At 43.1% G+C, this 19,553-nt stretch overlaps 1 protein-coding gene across 1 annotated transcript in view; it reads right to left on the reverse strand.

Moving 5' to 3' along the window:
* The window catches only part of DNMT3A (DNA methyltransferase 3 alpha), an 806,037-nt gene that overhangs the window by 581,183 nt on the left and 205,301 nt on the right, over positions 1-19,553 (reverse strand). Inside the window, exon 3 of the mRNA XM_030198633.1 lies at positions 6,461-6,565. Coding sequence (XP_030054493.1) covers positions 6,461-6,565 — 105 coding nt within the window. The remainder of the gene's footprint in view (positions 1-6,460; positions 6,566-19,553) is intronic.

Below are 19,553 nucleotides of genomic sequence, written 5' to 3' on the forward strand. Positions count from 1 at the left end.
TGCCCTACCTCCCACTGCCTGTGTTGGTCTCCATCTGTGTCTCTGTCTGCTTCTGTCTATCTCCACCTGTGTGTAACTCTCTCCCTGAGTCTGTGTCTATTATTATTATTATTATTATCATGATTTGTATAGCACATATCAGATGTACTGAGTCATATAATGGACACTCCTTACTCTCAGAAGATAATCAAGGCAGGACACACAATGGAAAACAGGGTAAAGTGTGGGTTAATGGATAATTTTGATTATCTTCAAATGTGATGTTGAGACTGCAAATATTTAAGAAGAACTCTAGTTATATCTCCCTTCTGTGTGTTTTTCCACCTCCGTCTGTGTCTTTCTCTGACTGTGCCTATTTCTCTCTGTATGTCTCTTCTCATGTTTATGTGTGGCTCTGTCTCTTTCCCTCCATGTGTGGATAAATATTGAAAAAGTATCACTTTTGTTGGGACTCTCTCACATCGTCCCTTGGTTGCTTTGGATCTTCCTTTCTGTTGTTGTACCTTTTTCATGCTGATGCCTCTTTAACTGCACAAATGTATACAATTGATTCAACTGGAAAATATACCCAGCAATAATACCTACATTGTACAAACACTGATAAACACAGATTTTTTGGGCATTCTCAGATAACCCCTAATTAGCTGGGAAATAAAAACCTTAGGGGTTGATCGTTGGTGGCATTGATCCAAGTAGGAACAGTTCCTACCTGAATAAGTGCCACTCACTATGGGCAGGCAGGGCAGCCATGGAGTTTCAGCAGGATTATCCAAATAATGCCACTGATAATTAACACTGACTACTTTGGCACTTCCAGTTAGTATTGGGGTGGTTCAAGGGTAGAGCTAAGGCAGAGCTGGAGAGTTACCTGGTTAGTGGTGATATTGTGCTAACTGGATAACTATCCAGGTAAAAGGCTGCCCTAACTTTATCCCGATGGATATCCAAGTATCGGTTTGTATATTGTTGGTACCCAGATAAGTGCTGGCAGCTGTTCTATATATAAATATTTAGCACTGGTATCCGTGTACAGCCCAGTGCTAAAACCCATGGCAGCTAGTGCTTAAAAAATGCTACCCACTGTAGGCTGGATATCAGGGGGTAAGTTTATGATGTACAAGCACCTAAGTACAGAAGCTGTATACTTACTGTGCTTGAAAAATTGTTTATGATCAGCTTTTGCCTCTTTAGCAAGTCTCACTTGGTCTGCTTATGAACATTTTACTTCTACATTGCCAATGCTTCACAGTTTCCTTATTTGTTCCTACTTTTACAGGATGCTGTTTTGACTTCAATACCTTCTTTCACAATAGCCATCATAGCAGATGATTGGTCTTCGTTTGGCCTTTTTTATTTTGTAAAATACAGTTTATCTGAGCTTCCAAGATGCCATTTTTAAACAATTTTTATGCCTTCATGCAAATTTCTAATCCTTCTAACTGCTCCTTTATATGTGAGAACCAGAGGACATGTCAGTTGTTAACGCTTCCTTATAAAATGTAAAACTTACAGTAAGAGTGCTCCTTTATCTTTATTAAAATTCTTTATACGATACCAACAATTACAAATAAAGTGTTCATAAAGACTTTAAAACACATCTCAATTTTAGACATACATACCCTCAACAAACAATATATCACCTACAATTTGTCTATGGATCCTTATTTCCACATAAGATGTTCTCAGTCATGTCCTGTGTGTGGTAGGTAGAATGAGTTACCTAAGGAGGTCAGGATGGAAGAAGATTATAAGAAGTTCCAAAATCTGGTTAAGACTTACCTATTTCCTGTTGACTACATTAAAGGATAGCAATGTAGGTGGAATGGGAGGTCAACCAAGGATGTATGACTGGAGTAAAGGGCAGCTAAGATTAGTTTAGTCCAGTATAAAGTTATGTTTGACAAACTTTTGAGACTTATCCTCTCATCATCAGCTCAATGAAGAAACAGCACAGGACAAATTTACAGACACTATAGCAGAAATTATAGCTGTTCAATGAGAGGACAATGGTGCACGTATCAGACAACAGTTCCCATAATAATGCCAAATTGATCTTCCATCTTGATTCTAAGGTAAATATCAAGCCAGAACTGAATGGTAGAGAGGGAGTGGAAATCATGAAAAAGGATCTTTGGTAGCTAGAAGAATTGTCTAAGGTTTGGCAATTTAAATTCAATGCAAAGAAATGCAAAGTGATGCACTTAGGGAGTAGAAATCCATGGGAGACGTATGTGTTAGGCAGTGAGAGTCTGCTATGTACGGACGGGGAGAGGGATCTTGGGGTGATAGTATCTGAGGATCGGAAGGCGAGGAAACAGTGTGACAAGGCGGTGGCCGTAGCTAGAAGGTTGCTAGGCTGTATAACGAGAAGTGTGAGCAGCAGAAGAAAAAGGTTTTAATGCCACTGTATAAGTCGTTGGTGAGGCCCCACCTGGAGTATTGTGTTCAGTTTTGGAAGCCGTACCTTGCAAAGGATGTAAAAAGAATTGAAGCAGTGCAAAGAAAAGCTACGAGAATGGTATGGGATTTGCGTTACAAGACGTATGAGGAGAGACTTGCTGACCTGAACATGTATACCCTTGGAGGAAAGGAGAAACAGGGGTGATATGATACAGACGTTCAAATATTTGAAAGGTATTAATCCACAAACAAACCTTTTCTGTAGATGGGAAGGCGGTAGAACTAGAGGACATGAAATGAGATTGAAGGGGGGCAGACTCAAGAAAAATGTCAGGAAGTATTTTTTCATGGAGAGAGTGGTGGATACTTGGAATGCCCTCCCGTGGGAGGTGGTGGAGATGAAAACGGTAACGGAATTTAAACATGCATGGGATAAACATAAAGGAATCCTGTTCAGAAGGAATGGATCCTCAGAAGCTTAGCCGAGATTGGGTGGCAGAGCCGATGGTGGGAGGCGGGGCTGGTTGTTGGGAGGCGGGGCTAGTGCTGGGCAAACTTCTACGGTCTGTGCCCTGAAAATGGCAAAAGAGAATCCACAAAAAGTGGAGAACTCAATAGATCCCACGAGGCGTGAAATGAAAAATAAAAAAGGTGGGAATATAAGCCAGGCTATCCAAAGAATGGAACCAAATTATCTTTTAAAAAACCAAAGTTTAATAATTTCCAAACAAATAGTAATGTAACAACCACACATTAAAAATGACTCGACACAACGTTGTGTTTTGGCCGAATAGGCCTACATCAGGAGTCTATAAACAAACAATAAATAAATAAATAAATAAATTAAGCATAAAAAAAAAAATAATAATAATATACAGCAAAAATTATACTGAAAGAGGAACATATATAGATTATCAAAAAGATAAAAAAAACCACCATATAAATGCCGTACACAGCGCTTCAGTTTCACTTTTTGGATTAGCTGACATCAGCGTCGTTTTATTTTCGCGCGTTTTTCTCGCGCTCTTCTGGCTATTTAAATTGTCCTGCAGTTCATTTTTACTTTTATTATAACTGCTGAGATCACTGCGACAGACGGTCCACTTGAGAAACGGTCTTTTTTAAGGTATGTGTTTCGCGTCCCTTTTCTAATGCATGCGGTTCGCGCCTCTAGCGCTGCCGCGTTTTAACATTTTTATTTTATCTGTGCGCGGTTTCTTCTGTTATTAATATGTAGTGCGTGGTTTCTTCTCTAACTAACTTTTAGCTAATCTTGTGGTTTTCAGCTAGTCTTGTGTTTCAATCACGGACCAGTGCTGAAAAAAGGCTAAATAGATAGACCACGTGACTCTTTTTCTTTGGCTCTCCTCTATTCATTCATTTAAATTGCTTGGCGTGACCAAACGGTTAAACATATTTATTGTCTCGTGAATGTTAATCACACACGTGATTATACGGACTTTTTTTATTTTTTTTTCTGTCTTCTAAAATTTTTTTCTCTGTCTTCTACAGACCATTTTTAAGATCTCATCTGCAGATCTTTGGAATCTTTTATCTGTGTTTTGAGATTCCTTTGATGTGTTATATTCAATTTCAACTTGATGAATAAGGTTAATTTTTCCTTTATCCGCATGTATGTATATTTCAATTTGTTTCTTGGTTTCATCATTTTTTTACATTTTTTTGCTTCTTTTATTTAATGTTCCTTTCCTTAGTATGTTCGTTTAACATATTATTTGGCATATATATATATATATATATATATATATATATATATATATATATATATATATATATATACATGTATAGTTCTCAATTGGCTTTACGCTAATAGAATTTTACTTCTTGCATTTATGTGGTGGTTTTTTTGATCTTTTTGATAATCTATATATGTTCCTCTTTCAGTATAATTTTTGCTGTATATTATTATTATTTTTTTTATGCTTAATTTATTTATTTATTGTTTGTTTATGTTTATAGACTCCTGATGTAGGCCTATTCGGCCGAAACACAACGTTGTGTCGAGTCATTTTTAATGTGTGATTGTTACATTACTATTTGTTTGGAAATTATTAAACTTTGGTTTTTTAAAAGATAATTTGGTTCCATTCTTTGGATAGCCTGGCTTATATTCCCACCTTTTTTATTTTCCCTGAAAATGGCAGACACAAATCAAGGTAAGGTATACACAAAAAGTAGCACATATGAGTTTATTTTGTTGGGCAGACTGGGTGGACCGTGCAGGTCTTTTTCTGCCATCATCTACTATATAACCACGTAACTATGATAGTCTGCAAGAAGTTGGAAGCATGCTCTGCTAAGATGAAGCTACAAGGCCTCACTGTCAAATATTCGGTCTTTCTGCTTCAGCTGGTACCCTACTCCATGTCACTGTTCTAGTATCACCTTTCTCCTTCTCCCTCTGACCTGTCCCCATTACCTTTTGGCTTTAGGAGATACTGCAATGCTCACCTCTTAACTTCTTGCTGATACTACATCAGAACATCTCTCTGTCACTCTGACCCAGGTAGTACTTCATCCCAAGACACCTACTTAGAGACAGTGTACCTGCATCTCACAGGTGTAGGAGAGGCAAGAAAGCAAAACTAAAACAGAAGATCCCTCTATGTAAATTGTACAGCGCTGCGTAACCCTAGTAGCGCTTTAGAAATGTTAAGTAGTTGTAATCTATAGATCAGTGCATCACAAACCTGTTCTACGGGAACCCTATCCAGTCAAGTTTTCAGGAAATTCACAATGAATATTCATGAATTACATTTGTTAGATATCCTGAAACCCTGACTGTCGGGGAGGGGGGGGGTTCCCCAGAACTGGTTTGGGAACCATTGCTACAGAAACAAGCAGCAGTTCCCTCACAACATATGTAAAATAAAATAAACCTGTTCTGGCATCATTAAGGTAAAGCTCTGATGAAATACAATACAGATCTTATACCCATTGCTGCAACAAAAAAAGCATGCAAACAGGAAGTGAAGTGGGGGGGGGGGGGGAGGGAGGTTGAGAAAAATGTTCTGGGAGCTTAGATAGCACTTTTGTGGGAGCTGAGATCCAGAACAGGTTATACAAAACAAGTAGGATGGCATTTTCAACAGGATGTCCAAGTCAGAATAAAGACATCCATCTCGCATGTATTTTCCAATAGGAAATATGTCAGGATTTCCTGTTTGAAAATAAGTGAGATGAACGTCCGTGTGCCGAGCAGGTCCAACATGAACAGCCATTTTACAAACTGGAATGTCCAACATGAACGGCAAAAAAGCAGTGGACAAGGACTTCTGTCTGGCAGCATTCTCATGAAAATGGCCACACAGACATCCCTGCAGAGCAGAGGGGCAGCCTAGAGATTAATGAAAAGGACTTTAAACCAAGGGATCCAGGTTTAAATCCCAACTCTTTTATAATTGGGAGACCTCTAGGAACAGAAAAATGCATACTGTACCTGAATGTACACCACTTCAATAACCTTCAGGCTTGGAGGTGGCTTATGTATTTAGGTACAGTGGGTAGTTTTCTGTTTCTAGAGGGCTCACGATTAAAAAAAAAAAGGCTAAAGTGGGATTTGAACCTGGCTCCCTCAGTGTACACTCCACTGCACTAACCATTAGGCTTCTCCTCAGACTTACTTTTTCCTTTGCTAAGAACACCCATAATACCTGAAGCTGCGCATAATTTTTCTCTCCACAAACTGGTCCAGTAGGCAGCAGCTCTGAACTTACAAGTTTCATTGAAAGCCAGTTGAATTAGCACAAGTTTCAAAGCTTCAACCCTAGCTACTGTCCACTCGAATAGCTTTCATATACAGTCATAATTCCATTTTCTTAAAAATAAACAAAAGCTTTCTATAGATTCTGCTATTCAATAGTAACTATAAGCACCTTTCCCGACTCCCTGAAGGAGTAAGAGCAACCAGTGCTCACATGTATTCCCAGGAAATAAATCTGACTTTAATACACCAAACAGTTAAACTCTTTCCAGGGGTCTGATCTACACACACAGTGCCATAAATCATCTTGCTGATGAAGCATATGGATGTTCTTACCTGTGGGGTTTTGCGCTTCCTCCCGGGCCGGCCCACTTTCTTCACAGTGGTGCCATTTCCTTGTGCCTCCTGCTTGTCACGGTTCCCATTCGGTTCCTCTTCCCCCTGTTCATGAACACAAGGCAGATAGAGAGAATTAGCACAAGGACCACAACATGCTGGGGATTAGATTTTCGATGTGTAGCAAAACAGCAAAGATGACTCAAGAAAAGGTGGACAACATTCCAATTGATAAAACAGTTTATTGAAGGAGAATCAAGACTTGACACAGCTGTGTTTCGGCTGATGAGGCCTGTGTCAGGAGCCTCTTAAATCAAATAAGGTCATCCACTTGATAAATTGGTCATCACAAATATAGACAGATAATAAATTTTGTGCTCCGTTCACCCAAGAAGTGCACAAGCTTATGAACAGTGAAATTCCAAGAGTAAATTCGTGGTTTGAAATAAAAAAACAAACAAACCATGAGTTTAGAAGCTTATGAGCAGTGGAATTCCAAGAGTAAATTCGTGGTTTGAAATAAAAAAACAAACAAACCATGAGTTTAGAAGCTTATGAGCAGTGAAATTCCAAGAGTAAACTCGTGGTTTGAAATTAAAAACAAAACAAAACATGAGTTTATTCTTGGAATTTCACTGCTCATAAGCTTCTCCACTTCTTGAGCACACAGAGTGCACGATTTATTTGCGACTGTTTTGTCAATTGGGATTAGATTTTAACACATAAACTAACTTCTAGTTTAATTTGAGTCAATATTCAGCCGTTACTCACCGCCAACGGCATTATTCTCAGATATTCAAAGCTGGGATCTGTGTGGGCTTTGACTTTGAATATCCAGTTATTTTTAAACTGGTTAACACATAGCCGCTTCAGTCAATATTCATCATGGATTACCACATAAAGTTAGGACAGACATTTATATAGTTCCATTTATGCACTAACCCTGGCCGCTTAAGCGCTAAATATCGGAAATTAAGTTGCCAAGTACTGACTCCGCCCCTGGAACGCCCCCAAGATATCCGGCTTTGTGTTTGGTGCTAACCACGATATTCAGCAATACTTAGCTGGTTAAGTGCTGCTGAATATTAGCAGCTAACCCCGACCAAGCGATTTAACCAGTCAGTGGGCTGGCTAAATCGTTTTGAATATCAGGCAGTTTAATTTCTATTTTTGGCCTGAACTATTTCTAATTTTGGCCTGGCTTTTTCATTCTGCTCCTTTTGGGTTTGCATTTCAATTGGAAATTAGCTCTGCTGGACTATGGTACATGAGCCTTCAATCACAAACACTTTGCTTTTTTCTCTTTACTTTCTGTCTTTTTTTTTTATTTATGAAATATACAAGTATCCACTTAATACAGAAGCAAAGAAAAGAACACAAGAATAGCCATAATGGGCCAGACCAATGGTCCATCTGGCGCAGTATCCTGCTTCCAACAGTGGCCAATCCAGGTCACAAGTACACGACAGAAACCCAAATAGTGGCAACATTCCATGCTACCAATCCCAGGGCAAGCGATGACTTCACCCATGTCCATCTCAATAACAGACTATAGATTTTTTCCTCCAGCAACTTGTCCAAACCTTTTTTAAACCCACTCAAAGAATAATATTATCAAACCATTCCTTAAACCACAATCAGGAGAGGGAGTTGCTAGAAAAGATAAGGAGATCACAGAAGAAGAAAAGAAAAAAATAAATAAATAAATAAAAGAAAGAATGACTTAACATAATATCACCCAACTCAAGTCCAATATATCAGCCCAAAACAATATTATGTAAAAAGCTTTTAACTGTTCTGGTGGAAAGAAACATATATAGATCCACCAGATATTTACAGGGGTAAGAATGTTGCTTCCAGACCTAAAGTATCCTTTCTCATAGCAAAGAAGGCTTTCATCCTCTCTTGGGTACTCTTGGTTACATCTGGATATATCTGAAACCTCTGTCCATGATAAAGAGTTTGTAAATGACGAAAGCACATCTTCATTATGACATTTAGATCTGTTTTTTTTAAATTGTGCGTTATATCATTTTAACATACAACATATGTATACAAGAAAATGGGGAAATTATAAAGAAAGTTAGGTCTGATAACAAATCAGACCATTAAAGAAATACAAATTCATCAAGTCCAGGTCATGAGGAAGAAAGCTAATTCCACAAAGAAAGAAGGAAAAAAATTCAATCAAATAGAATGAAATAAAGGAAAAGGTCTTCACCTATTTATTCCTACTAAAACAATATCAAGCAGGCAATAAAACACATATTAGTGGACTCTCTTTAATCTAAGCTCATCAGCCAAACCAAAATTATCTAAATAAATCACATATTATCAGATACTTCAGACTTTTCTTTAATAAATAATTCTAGCTGACTAGCAGGCTTATTTTTGAAAGGGATCGCTGACATAAAGCGGGAGATCGCTGGCGATCTCCTGATCCTGGCCAAATTGGTATTATCGAAAGCCGATTTTGGCCGGCTTCAACTGCTGTTTCATCGTGGCGCCGGCCAACCTTCAAGGGTTGGTAAGGTAGCAAAGGCGGGATGGGGGCGGGACAGGGGCGTGGGTACGAGAGGCCGGCTCGAACGAGCATTTCGCCGGCCGGACTTGGTCCATTTATTTTTAGGACCAAGTCTGAAAAAAGTGCCCCAACTGACCAGATGACCACCGGAGGGAAGCGGGGATCACCCCCCTTACTCCCCCAGTGGTCACCAAGCCCCTCCCACCCAAAAAAACAAAAATAAAACTTTTTTTTGCCAGCCTGTATGCCAGCCTGAAATCTCATACCAAGCTCCTTGACAGCAGTATGCAGGTCCCTGGAGCAGTACTTAGTGGGTGCAGTGCACTTCAGGCAGGTGGACCCAGGCCCATCCCCCCCCCCCCCACCTGTTCCACTTGTGGTGGTTAATGTTGAGCCCTCCAAAACTCCCCAAAACCCACTGTACCCACATGTAGGTGCCCCCCTTCACCTCTTAGGGCTATGGTAATGGTGTAGAGTTGTGGCGAGTGGGTTTTGGGGGAGATTTGGGGGGCTCAGCACACAAGGTAAGGGTGCTATGCACCTGGAAGCTATTTTTTTTTTTATTTTTTAAGTGCCCCCTAGGGTGCCTGGTTGGTGTCCTGGCATGTGAGGGGGGCCAGTGCACTACAAATGCTGGCTCCTCCCACAGCCAAATGCCTTGCATTTCGCTGGGTTTGAGATGGCTGGGCCCGGTTTCCATTATGGCTGAAACACGAAGCCGGCTATCTCATATAAATCTGGCGATCCTTCTCTAAACCCGGTGAGCGATTTGGCCAGAGCCAAACATATTTCGAAAATACACTTGGCTCCGCCCGCTTACGGCGCCGGCCCCAAAGATAGCCGGTCATCGATTTGGCTGGTGCCGTTCGATTATGCCCCTCTAGATTGCCTAAAAACATATTGATTGTTACCCAATGTGACATGACATTTACAAGGATATTTTAGAAAGAGTCCCTCCAATAGCCTGAACCTTAGGTTTTAGGCTAAGAAAGGCTTTCCTTCGCAACTGAGTACTTCTAGCCACATCAGGAAACATAAAATAAAACAGATTTCTTAGGGGTCCTTTTACAAAGCCGCAGTAAAAAGTGGCCTGCATTAGTGTGGGTGAATCTTTTGGGCATGCAGTGAGCCACTTTTCACCACGGCTGGGAAAAAGTCTATTTTTTTTAATGGGCCAGGAAATGGGCATGCGTAAAAATTTAAACTAGCATGCTCCTATTCATGGCCTGAGCCCTTATCGCAAGCCATTGACTTAGCAGTAAGGATTCACATGTAACCCATGATGTAACCATGCAGCGCATGCCAACGTGGCCACACTGCTGATTACTGCCGGGAACGCCCCCGCGATAGAAAATAGAAAAATATTTTCTACTGCGGGATTTGGTGTGCGCCAAGCTTGGAATTACCACTGGGCGCATGACTACCCTAGCAGTAGTGCTGATTTGGTGCACGCTACCTGCATGTTAGCCCTCCCACAAATTTGTAAAAGGGCCCCTTAGGAAAATAATACTTGAGGATTGAGAGAGCTTCTGATCAACAGATTGAAGAGTCATAACCAATGTGGCTCTTTTGAAAATTAATGCCTGAGAGGATTCCAGAAGTCTAGAAATATCTAGGCTATCTGGAGAAGCAATTTGATCAAGCTCTCCCTCTCCATGAGTCACTTTCTTGCCCGAAGCAGTGGCGTAACCACAGGTGGGCCTGGGTGGGCCACTTAGGGTTCAGCCCCACATAATAGTAGCACATGTTTAGTGGTAGCTGGTGGGATCCCAAGCTCCACCAGCTGAAGACTTCCTTCTGATGGTAACGAAAACGTTACTCTCCACACAACCAGTACCTGCTCATGTTCAGTTTTCAGCGTATTCCTGCTGCACTGCCAAAGTAAAAAAAAAAAAGCGTTTTCCCACCAGCTAAGATATTTTTTTTTTTTGGGGGGGGGGGGGGGGGGAGAGAACACTTGGTGCCCACCCACTTCTTGCCTAAGCTCACACAAAATCTGTTGTCTGGCTATGCCCCTGGACCGAAGGCAAGTAAATAGCACTGACTACTCCTAATGAATCAAAATTTGAATAAGCTAACACTTCTTTCACATAGATCTTAAAAGCTCTAAAGAAGAGATAAAGGGCCTCTTTTATCAAGCTGCACTAGCAGTTCCTATGCGGCAATGCCAATGGAGGCCATTCAAAGTGAATGGACTTTGTAGGCATTACCGCACTGGACGCTGCTAGCACGGCTTGATAAAAGAGACCCAAATTGTGTTACTGGAAAGTTAAACAGTCTCAACATTTTATCCCTATGTCTATTCTCAAGTGCTTCTAGCTTCACATGAACAGATAAACTATCTTTCACAGACAAAGTCACAACACCCTGAAGATTATAGACTTGGGATTCATGTTTAGTTAACGCTGTTCAACTGTGATTAGTCTCTGTTCTTGTTCAGCCATCTGAGAGAGGACAATGCCCAGGGTGAAGGGGAAGGACGGAATCCCTGCCCCCTTACTGCACCACTGTTTGCCTTCACTTCCCCTCCCCCCCCTCCACCCTAGCATTCACTAGCAAAAAACGCATGTGTGAAAACTGCACACCCGCAGGCCAGGCCTCCTTCGCACATGCTGTTTTACACTTGGGGTGGTCCACCACCACTCCTTTACTATGCCACTACTGTCAGGTACTTATGACCTGGATTGGCTACTGGAAGAAAAAGGATATTGGGCTAGCTGGACCTTTCAGTCTGACCCAGTAGGGTTAACTCTTATGTTCTAAATTGCGTAAATTCAATTCCCTACCCTTTCTCTCCCCTCACATTTTGGCTTACTAAACAGTAGTCTACACAAAATACCGCTAACAGACGTTACAAATACCCGTTTGTCCTGATAGTTCTTCTTAGTTTCTTTTCATAACTCATAACATAGGAAGGCTGCACAGTACACACCTTCACACCTGGCCCACATACAAAAGGCACACAATAACTATTCAAGAAGCAAGTTTTGGAAATAAATGACCACAGCTTTAATAATACACATTAAAATAACCCCTAGGAAGCACCTGAGCTTTGAGTTCTGTGTTGCAGATGTCTTCTCCCTGCCATGCCTTTCCAGCAGACAGCCATATCTCCTTCTCCAGCATGGCCGCGTGTATATCTGCTTTGGACTGCACCCCAGTCTAGCATTCCATCTGCCATTAGAGCCAGCTAGGTGATCAGTCTGTCACTAGTGAGTGTTCTTCTCCTCGGCTCAAGCATCCAAACTCTCTTTCGCCCGCTGTTCCAGCACCTCTAGCAGTTCCTAGGCTTGGGTGCCTCTGCAGCTGTGACAATGCATATAACTATGTACAAACTCACTTATGAGAAGGCAACTAACAAATGTATCAATACAGTAATGGCCTCCCAGTGGAGATCATAGAGTCGAGGACTGTGTCAGAATTTAAGAAAGCATGAGATAAGCACGTGGGATCCCTGAGGAAAAGGAAGACTTAGGGGTTACAGAGGATGGGCAGACTGGATGGGCCATTTGGCTTGTATCTGCCATCATGTTTCTATTCTATGTTTCTTATGGGAGCATAATAGACAATGCTCTCTAACAGTTTGGACTACCTAGGAATAACAATGTTCACCTGTTGCCCAGGTGAGTGTCCAGGGAGGGGGGTTGGGGAAGCAATCCCAATGCCTGCTGACAAAGAGGCCTCTTCACCTTCTCAGTGGCTCTTTATGCCCCTTCCTTGTGCCGCTGGGACAAGGCCTGCACTCTGCCCAGCTTCTCTGCCAAACCTTGCTGAGATTTCCTGTGACGTCAATCTTTGGCGGGGAAGCTGGAAGAGGAGCACAGCACGGGCCAGGGACCTCCCATGTGGCAGCTGCCATGTTATATGCAGTTGCTCACCAAGCAACTCACCAGCCTTCTTTAACATAGGCAGGATGCACACATCTTCACCCCCGGCCCACATACAGTGGGGGAAATAAGTATTTGATCCCTTGCTGATTTTGTAAGTTTGCCCACTGACAAAGACATGAGCAGCCCATAATTGAAGGGTAGGTTATTGGTAACAGTGAGAGATAGCACATCACAAATTAAATCCGGAAAATCACATTGTGGAAAGTATATGAATTTATTTGCATTCTGCAGAGGGAAATAAGTATTTAATCCCTCTGGCAAACAAGACCTAATACTTGGTGGCAAAACCCTTGTTGGCAAGCACAGCGGTCAGACGTCTTCTGTAGTTGATGATGAGGTTTGCACACATGTCAGGAGGAATTTTGGTCCACTCCTCTTTGCAGATCATCTCTAAATCATTAAGAGTTCTGGGCTGTCGCTTGGCAACTCGCAGCTTCAGCTCCCTCCATAAGTTTTCAATGGGATTAAGGTCTGGTGACTGGCTAGGCCACTCCATGACCCTAATGTGCTTCTTCCTGAGCCACTCCTTTGTTGCTTTGGCTGTATGTTTTGGGTCATTGTCGTGCTGGAAGACCCAGCCACGACCCATTTTTAAGGCCCTGGCGGAGGGAAGGAGGTTGTCACTCAGAATTGTACGGTACATGGCCCCATTCATTCTCCCATTGATGCGGTGAAGTAGTCCTGTGCCCTTAGCAGAGAAACACCCCCAAAACATAACATTTCCACCTCCATGCTTGACAGTGGGGACAGTGTTCTTTGGGTCATAGGCAGCATTTCTCTTCCTCCAAACACGGCGAGTTGAGTTCATGCCAAAGAGCTCAATTTTTGTCTCATCTGACCACAGCACCTTCTCCCAATCACTCTCGGCATCATCCAGGTGTTCACTGGCAAACTTCAGACGGGCCGTCACATGTGCCTTCCGGAGCAGGGGGACCTTGCGGGCACTGCAGGATTGCAATCCGTTATGTCGTAATGTGTTACCAATGGTTTTCGTGGTGACAGTGGTCCCAGCTGCCTTGAGATCATTGACAAGTTCCCCCCTTGTAGTTGTAGGCTGATTTCTAACCTTCCTCATGATCAAGGATACCCCACGAGGTGAGATTTTGCGTGGAGCCCCAGATCTTTGTCGATTGACAGTCATTTTGTACTTCTTCCATTTTCTTACTATGGCACCAACAGTTGTCTCCTTCTCGCCCAGCGTCTTACTGATGGTTTTGTAGCCCATTCCAGCCTTGTGCAGGTGTATGATCTTGTCCCTGACATCCTTAGACAGCTCCTTGCTCTTGGCCATTTTGTAGAGGTTAGAGTCTGACTGATTCACTGAGTCTGTGGACAGGTGTCTTTCATACAGGTGACCATTGCCGACAGCTGTCTGTCATGCAGGTAACGAGTTGATTTGGAGCATCTACCTGGTCTGTAGGGGCCAGATCTCTTACTGGTTGGTGGGGGATCAAATACTTATTTCCCTCTGCAGAATGCAAATAAATTCATATACTTTCCACAATGTGATTTTCCGGATTTAATTTGTGATGTGCTATCTCTCACTGTTACCAATAACCTACCCTTCAATTATGGGCTGCTCATGTCTTTGTCAGTGGGCAAACTTACAAAATCAGCAAGGGATCAAATACTTATTTCCCCCACTGTATAAAAGACACACAATAACTGACCAAGAAGCAAGGAAGCATGGCTCACTGGTCCATGTAGCGGCCAGCAATATCTCCTTCTTCAGTGTGGCCTCGTGTATGTCTGCTTTGTACTGCACCCCGGACTAACACTCCACCAGCTGTTAGAACCAACTAGGTGATCAGTCTGACACTAGTGAGTGTTTCTGTCCTCGGCTCAAGCGTCCAAACTCTCTTTTGCCCGCTGTTCCAGCACCTCTAGCAGTTCCTAGGCTCAGGTGCTTCTGACATAACCTAGGGTTGCGAAGCCTTTCCCGGGTCCCCCCATCCCCATTAGCAATGCCTTTCCAAGGCTTCCTGGTAGTCGTTGATGAGCAGGTCCTCTGCAACTTCAGAAAAATGAACTGTGTCCTGCCTGAAGTTTCCTAGGATGAGAGGGGATGCCCAGTTGTGCCAGATCTTCGCTCCATCGAGGTGCTCTGTCTACAATCCAATTTGACAATTCACTTTATTTACGCCTCTAGACTACAACCTGGAATCATCCCCTTGCAGATGAGGGATAATGTCGGACCAGAGAAGCAAGGTTTTGTCCATTCGAACAGACAATTCAAAGAGATCACACTTCGCCATCACGATCAGATGCCTGCAGGGTGTCTGGCCAATGTCATTGCCCCCTAGGTGAATGATCAAGGCATCCGAAAGGTGGGAGGGTGAGGTGTCCAGCAGTGTCCGGACGAAGGGGAGGAGCTGGTGCCATCGCATACCTGGAACCCCCAGCCATGTGACGGTGGTATCTCTCATGTCCACACCGAGGTGTACACCTTGGGGCTGGGCCACCAAGCGCTTCCTAACATTCTTTTTTTTATTTTTTATTAAGAGTTTAATATTACAACTCCAAGAACATTCTTGTACAGAAATAAGAAAGAATATGGTCACAATATATTAATCAGAGACCTAAGGGGAGAATCACAAGACTATTACTATTACAGATTAAGGTGTAGATGTCAAAACCATTTCTGAATTTGGAGATGGGGTTACTTCTTTCTTAGATTCCAAGAAAGAATTTAAATGTAAAGGATAAAAAAATATATATTTTACAGAATTCAATTTTACTACACACTTACAGGGAAAATGCAACCAAAATAATCTCCCCAGCTGAAATACAAAAGAGCGTAATTTAAGAAAACTTTGACGCCTCTTTTGAGTTGCTTTACAAATATCTGGATATATTCTAACTTTATAATTTAGGAAAATGTATTGTCTATGTCGAAAAAGTAGCTTAAGTACCCAATCCCTATCTGGTTGTAATACAAAGGTAACAATAAGCGTTGCCGATTTTAAACCCAAATTGTCTTCTTCTATTATTTGTGTAAGATTTAAAGGTTGAAAAACAGCTTCAGTTCCTTCAAGTTTAGGCTGATCAGCCTTTGTTTTTTTATAAGGTTGTAAATAGTAAATGTTTGAAACTGGTAGACAAGCTTGTTCCAGTATTTTTTAAATTTCAAACATATATCTTTTAAAAGTCAATAAAGGTGCAACTGATTCTTGTCTTGGAAAGTTTGTTACTCGCAAAGTTTTTGATCTCTGTTGGATCTCTAGATTTTCAATTTTATTCTGCAACCATTTATTTTCCTTTGTAATACTAGCTTGCATTTGCTGACATAATTTTATATCTTTAACATTGTTCTCAGTCTTTTCTTCAATTATTGTAATTTGTTTTTCCAAAATTGAGATACTTTCATTAGGAATTTGGACTTTTTGCAAAAGCATGATCAATTTTTGAGAGAAAGATGACTCTAAAGCCAAAAGGGCTTCCCATATTATTTCCAGGGTTATGGTTGATGGTTTAGAAGAAAAAAAGGACTTACTTAGTGAAACTGAATCAGTCTCGGAGTCTCTAGAAATATTCAACTCCTTCTCCTTAGATTTAACATCAGAAACACCGTCGCCACGCTGAATCCCACCTACCTTTGCAGGGGCATTCTGCAGTCGATTGCAAGGGTCTGACCCTGCTGTAGGGAATACTGCCACCGCTTCGGAAGGCATGAGACCCTGTTCAGATGATCCCTGCTCAACAGCTGGCATTGGAGGCGGTTGCCTTATCTCGGGGCTGAAAGAGATGTCTGCTTCAATCTGTGAGGACGGTTCCCCTCTCTCCGTTCCCACTCGCAGCAAAGATTCACAGCGTCCCAAAGGTCCTGGTATGGCGAAACAATCCATGGGCCCTACAGTTGGGGAGACAGGTGCCTCAGGGCCTGGCCGTTGTCTACCCCTCTGTTTAGGCATATAGCAAATACAGTTTATTTTTATTTAAGGTAAGATCAGCACGAGTCCCGGAGCTGCTTCGCTATGCTCCCTTCAGGCAGCCATCTTGTTTTCCCCGCTGTTTATTCCTTGCTAACATTCTTAATATAAGAGTGTCCAATGATTCATACCGTCTGTCACTGCACCATGATGCCTGTAAAATGAAGGGAGCAATTAGTGATGCATGCTGTGCTGAGCACTCCAGCCCCGATGGTCTGATGTAGGTGCGATATGCTGCCGACCTCCAGCTGCCCAGCTGTTTGATCGCCTGAGAGAGGAGCCTATGTTGGGATGCGATGGTAACCACACCAGTACAGAAGGAGTGAGTTCCGTAGTTTGCAGTACTCTGGCCAACCTCTTGGAAAGCCTTGCAAAAGATTGCTGCAAACTGAAACTTAGTGAGTGGGCTGGCATCCTGGTGCAACAAGAGGAGCTGGCCCCTTGCGGTCTAGTCTTCAGGTAGGATCGGAGGTTGGCCAGTGGGCAGGTCAGTAGGTTCAGAACACAGTGTAAAGTGATGGTGTGACCTTTTCCATCCTGGTCTGTCTTTGACCTGGAGATGTGAATGCAGACTTGATCCTGTTTAATGGAAATGTCATCCAGGTGCAGTCTTCCTCTGGTACACCATTTACATTGTATAGTTACCTCACCAATGCGCAAAGCTGCAAAAAAGACCAGAGTGGGCGCATTATCAAAAGCATCATGGTTTGAGAGGCCCTTCTGTCTTGGTGGGTTATTCTTTGGATATATGATGAGGGCAGGCAGAGCACCACAAGCGACGCACAGGTACCCCTGTTGTACTTCCAGCACACGCCTTAGACCAGTGTGGTAGGCCTCCCTTGCTTTTTTCATGACTGCGGTGTCCTAATGAAGGAGGAATATCCAGATGCACCTCTGGTTCGTGTGAAGACATTCCTTAGCCACAGCCCTCCATCATCCATGTCCTAGCCTATGTTAGGGTTGGATTCCATCTTACATAAGTATTGCCACACTGGGACAGACCAAAGGTCCATCAAGCCCAGCATCCTGTTTCCTGAAGTGCTCATCGTATGCAAGCCAGGTGTGTCTCTTGTGTTCTCGGTACATGCTTATTAACCTTCTCGAGGTAGTAGAACATAGGATCGATTTGGTCGGGCCATTTTCTGCATATGATGCACATCATGCGTGCATAGGACAGTACCCAAGAAGCAAGGTTTTGGGGAATCATCTTGTTATGATCCGCTGGTAAGCCTCCCTTCTTGGTGCATTTTTTGGCATTATGCCTGCGCCTGCCCTCCACCACTTTGAAAATGTCAAAGTATTCCTATCACTTCACCTTCTTCCACAGGGATTTCGGAACTTTTTGCCACAAACATTCTGGTGGGACACCATAAGAGCATGTCAATGCTGGTGTTGAGGGTTGTGCATGGGGCTCTCAGGTGGGGGAAGGGGAGGAGGATGAGGAAGAATTGGAGGATGAAGAGGAACTAGACTGGTGTGAGCGCTTATGCTTCTTACATTTTTTCTTCTTTTTAGTTGTACAAGCATTGCCAGGATTGTTTGTCTGAAGCCCACTGGGAACCTGAGGCACAGTGTTGCCAACTGTTGGCAATCCAGTGGGTGGTTGTTCCACGGTGGTGCAGTGAACTCCTGAGGTGCTTGCAGGAGCATCATGAGTGTTCTGTGGATCTGGTAGTTCAGCTGTACAGAGCCACTTGTCAGGAAGTCCAGGTGTGTGGTGCTCAGTTCCCGACCCATCCAAGGACCTAAGTCTAAGACCTGCTACTCACTGTTGCTCTAGATCTGCCATGTTTGGTGCGGGATGTGAGTCCTTGGCAGTCCTCTCTGGTTGTGTGTCCACGTCATCCCCTATTGGCTCTGTATCCGTGTCGTTTGTTCCGGGATGTGGACCGGGATCTGTGTCATCCATGTGATCTTTGATGTCTGCAGAAGGACCTGGATGTGCGATGTCCATAGCATGACCCGGATCAGCGGCTCCTTGTGCTTGATCTGGATCTATAGTGCCCTGCGCTGCTCCTGTATCTGTAGCATCATGCTCTGGATCTGTGACATCCTGCTCCGGATTGAGATCCATGGTACCTGGGGTTACACCCGCTTCTGCGGCCTCTAGAGGAGGACCCTGACCCGGGATACCTAGTGCTGGTCATGGGTGAGCATTGAACAGTACCAGGCTGGGATATCTGGTGCCTGGTGCGAGATTGTGATCCACATATCCCGGTGTTGGAGTCTGCTCCAGGCGGTGGTTCAGGGCTCCTTGAATGGCAACATGAGGGGAGTGCACTTCCTTCAGCCTCTTGTGGTTCATTGCCACATGTAACTTTATCTGTGTTGTTGCAAGTAGATGGTAGTGAGCAGGTGGGTGAGGTCAGAGGTCCAGCCCTTGGTGGTAGCTGTGCTCCAGTGCGCTGCTGTTCATTGTTCTTTGTCAGGTGCTCCTTTACTTCACCGTCTTGGATGCCTGGTGATTGGTGGGTATCCTCCATGTGGTTAGTTCCATTCTCGTGTTCTGCCAGAGCTGTATGCTGGCAATGTGAAGAACCCACAGCTGGGGATACCGTCACTCAAGGAAGTGGGAGATCGGCAGAGTCAATGTAACGTTTGGGCACCTTGTTGAGTCCAAAGCTGAAACAGGGTTGTGGGTCAGCAGTTGCATTTTGGTCTTGGTCCAACGTGGCATGCTGCTGAAACATAATGGAGAGCCCACGTGGCAATGGCAGTCTCTTGATCTTCAACGGTAGACTACTGAGATT

This window comes from Microcaecilia unicolor, chromosome 3, assembly GCF_901765095.1.
Source record: "Microcaecilia unicolor chromosome 3, aMicUni1.1, whole genome shotgun sequence".
Lineage (NCBI taxonomy): Eukaryota > Metazoa > Chordata > Amphibia > Gymnophiona > Siphonopidae > Microcaecilia > Microcaecilia unicolor.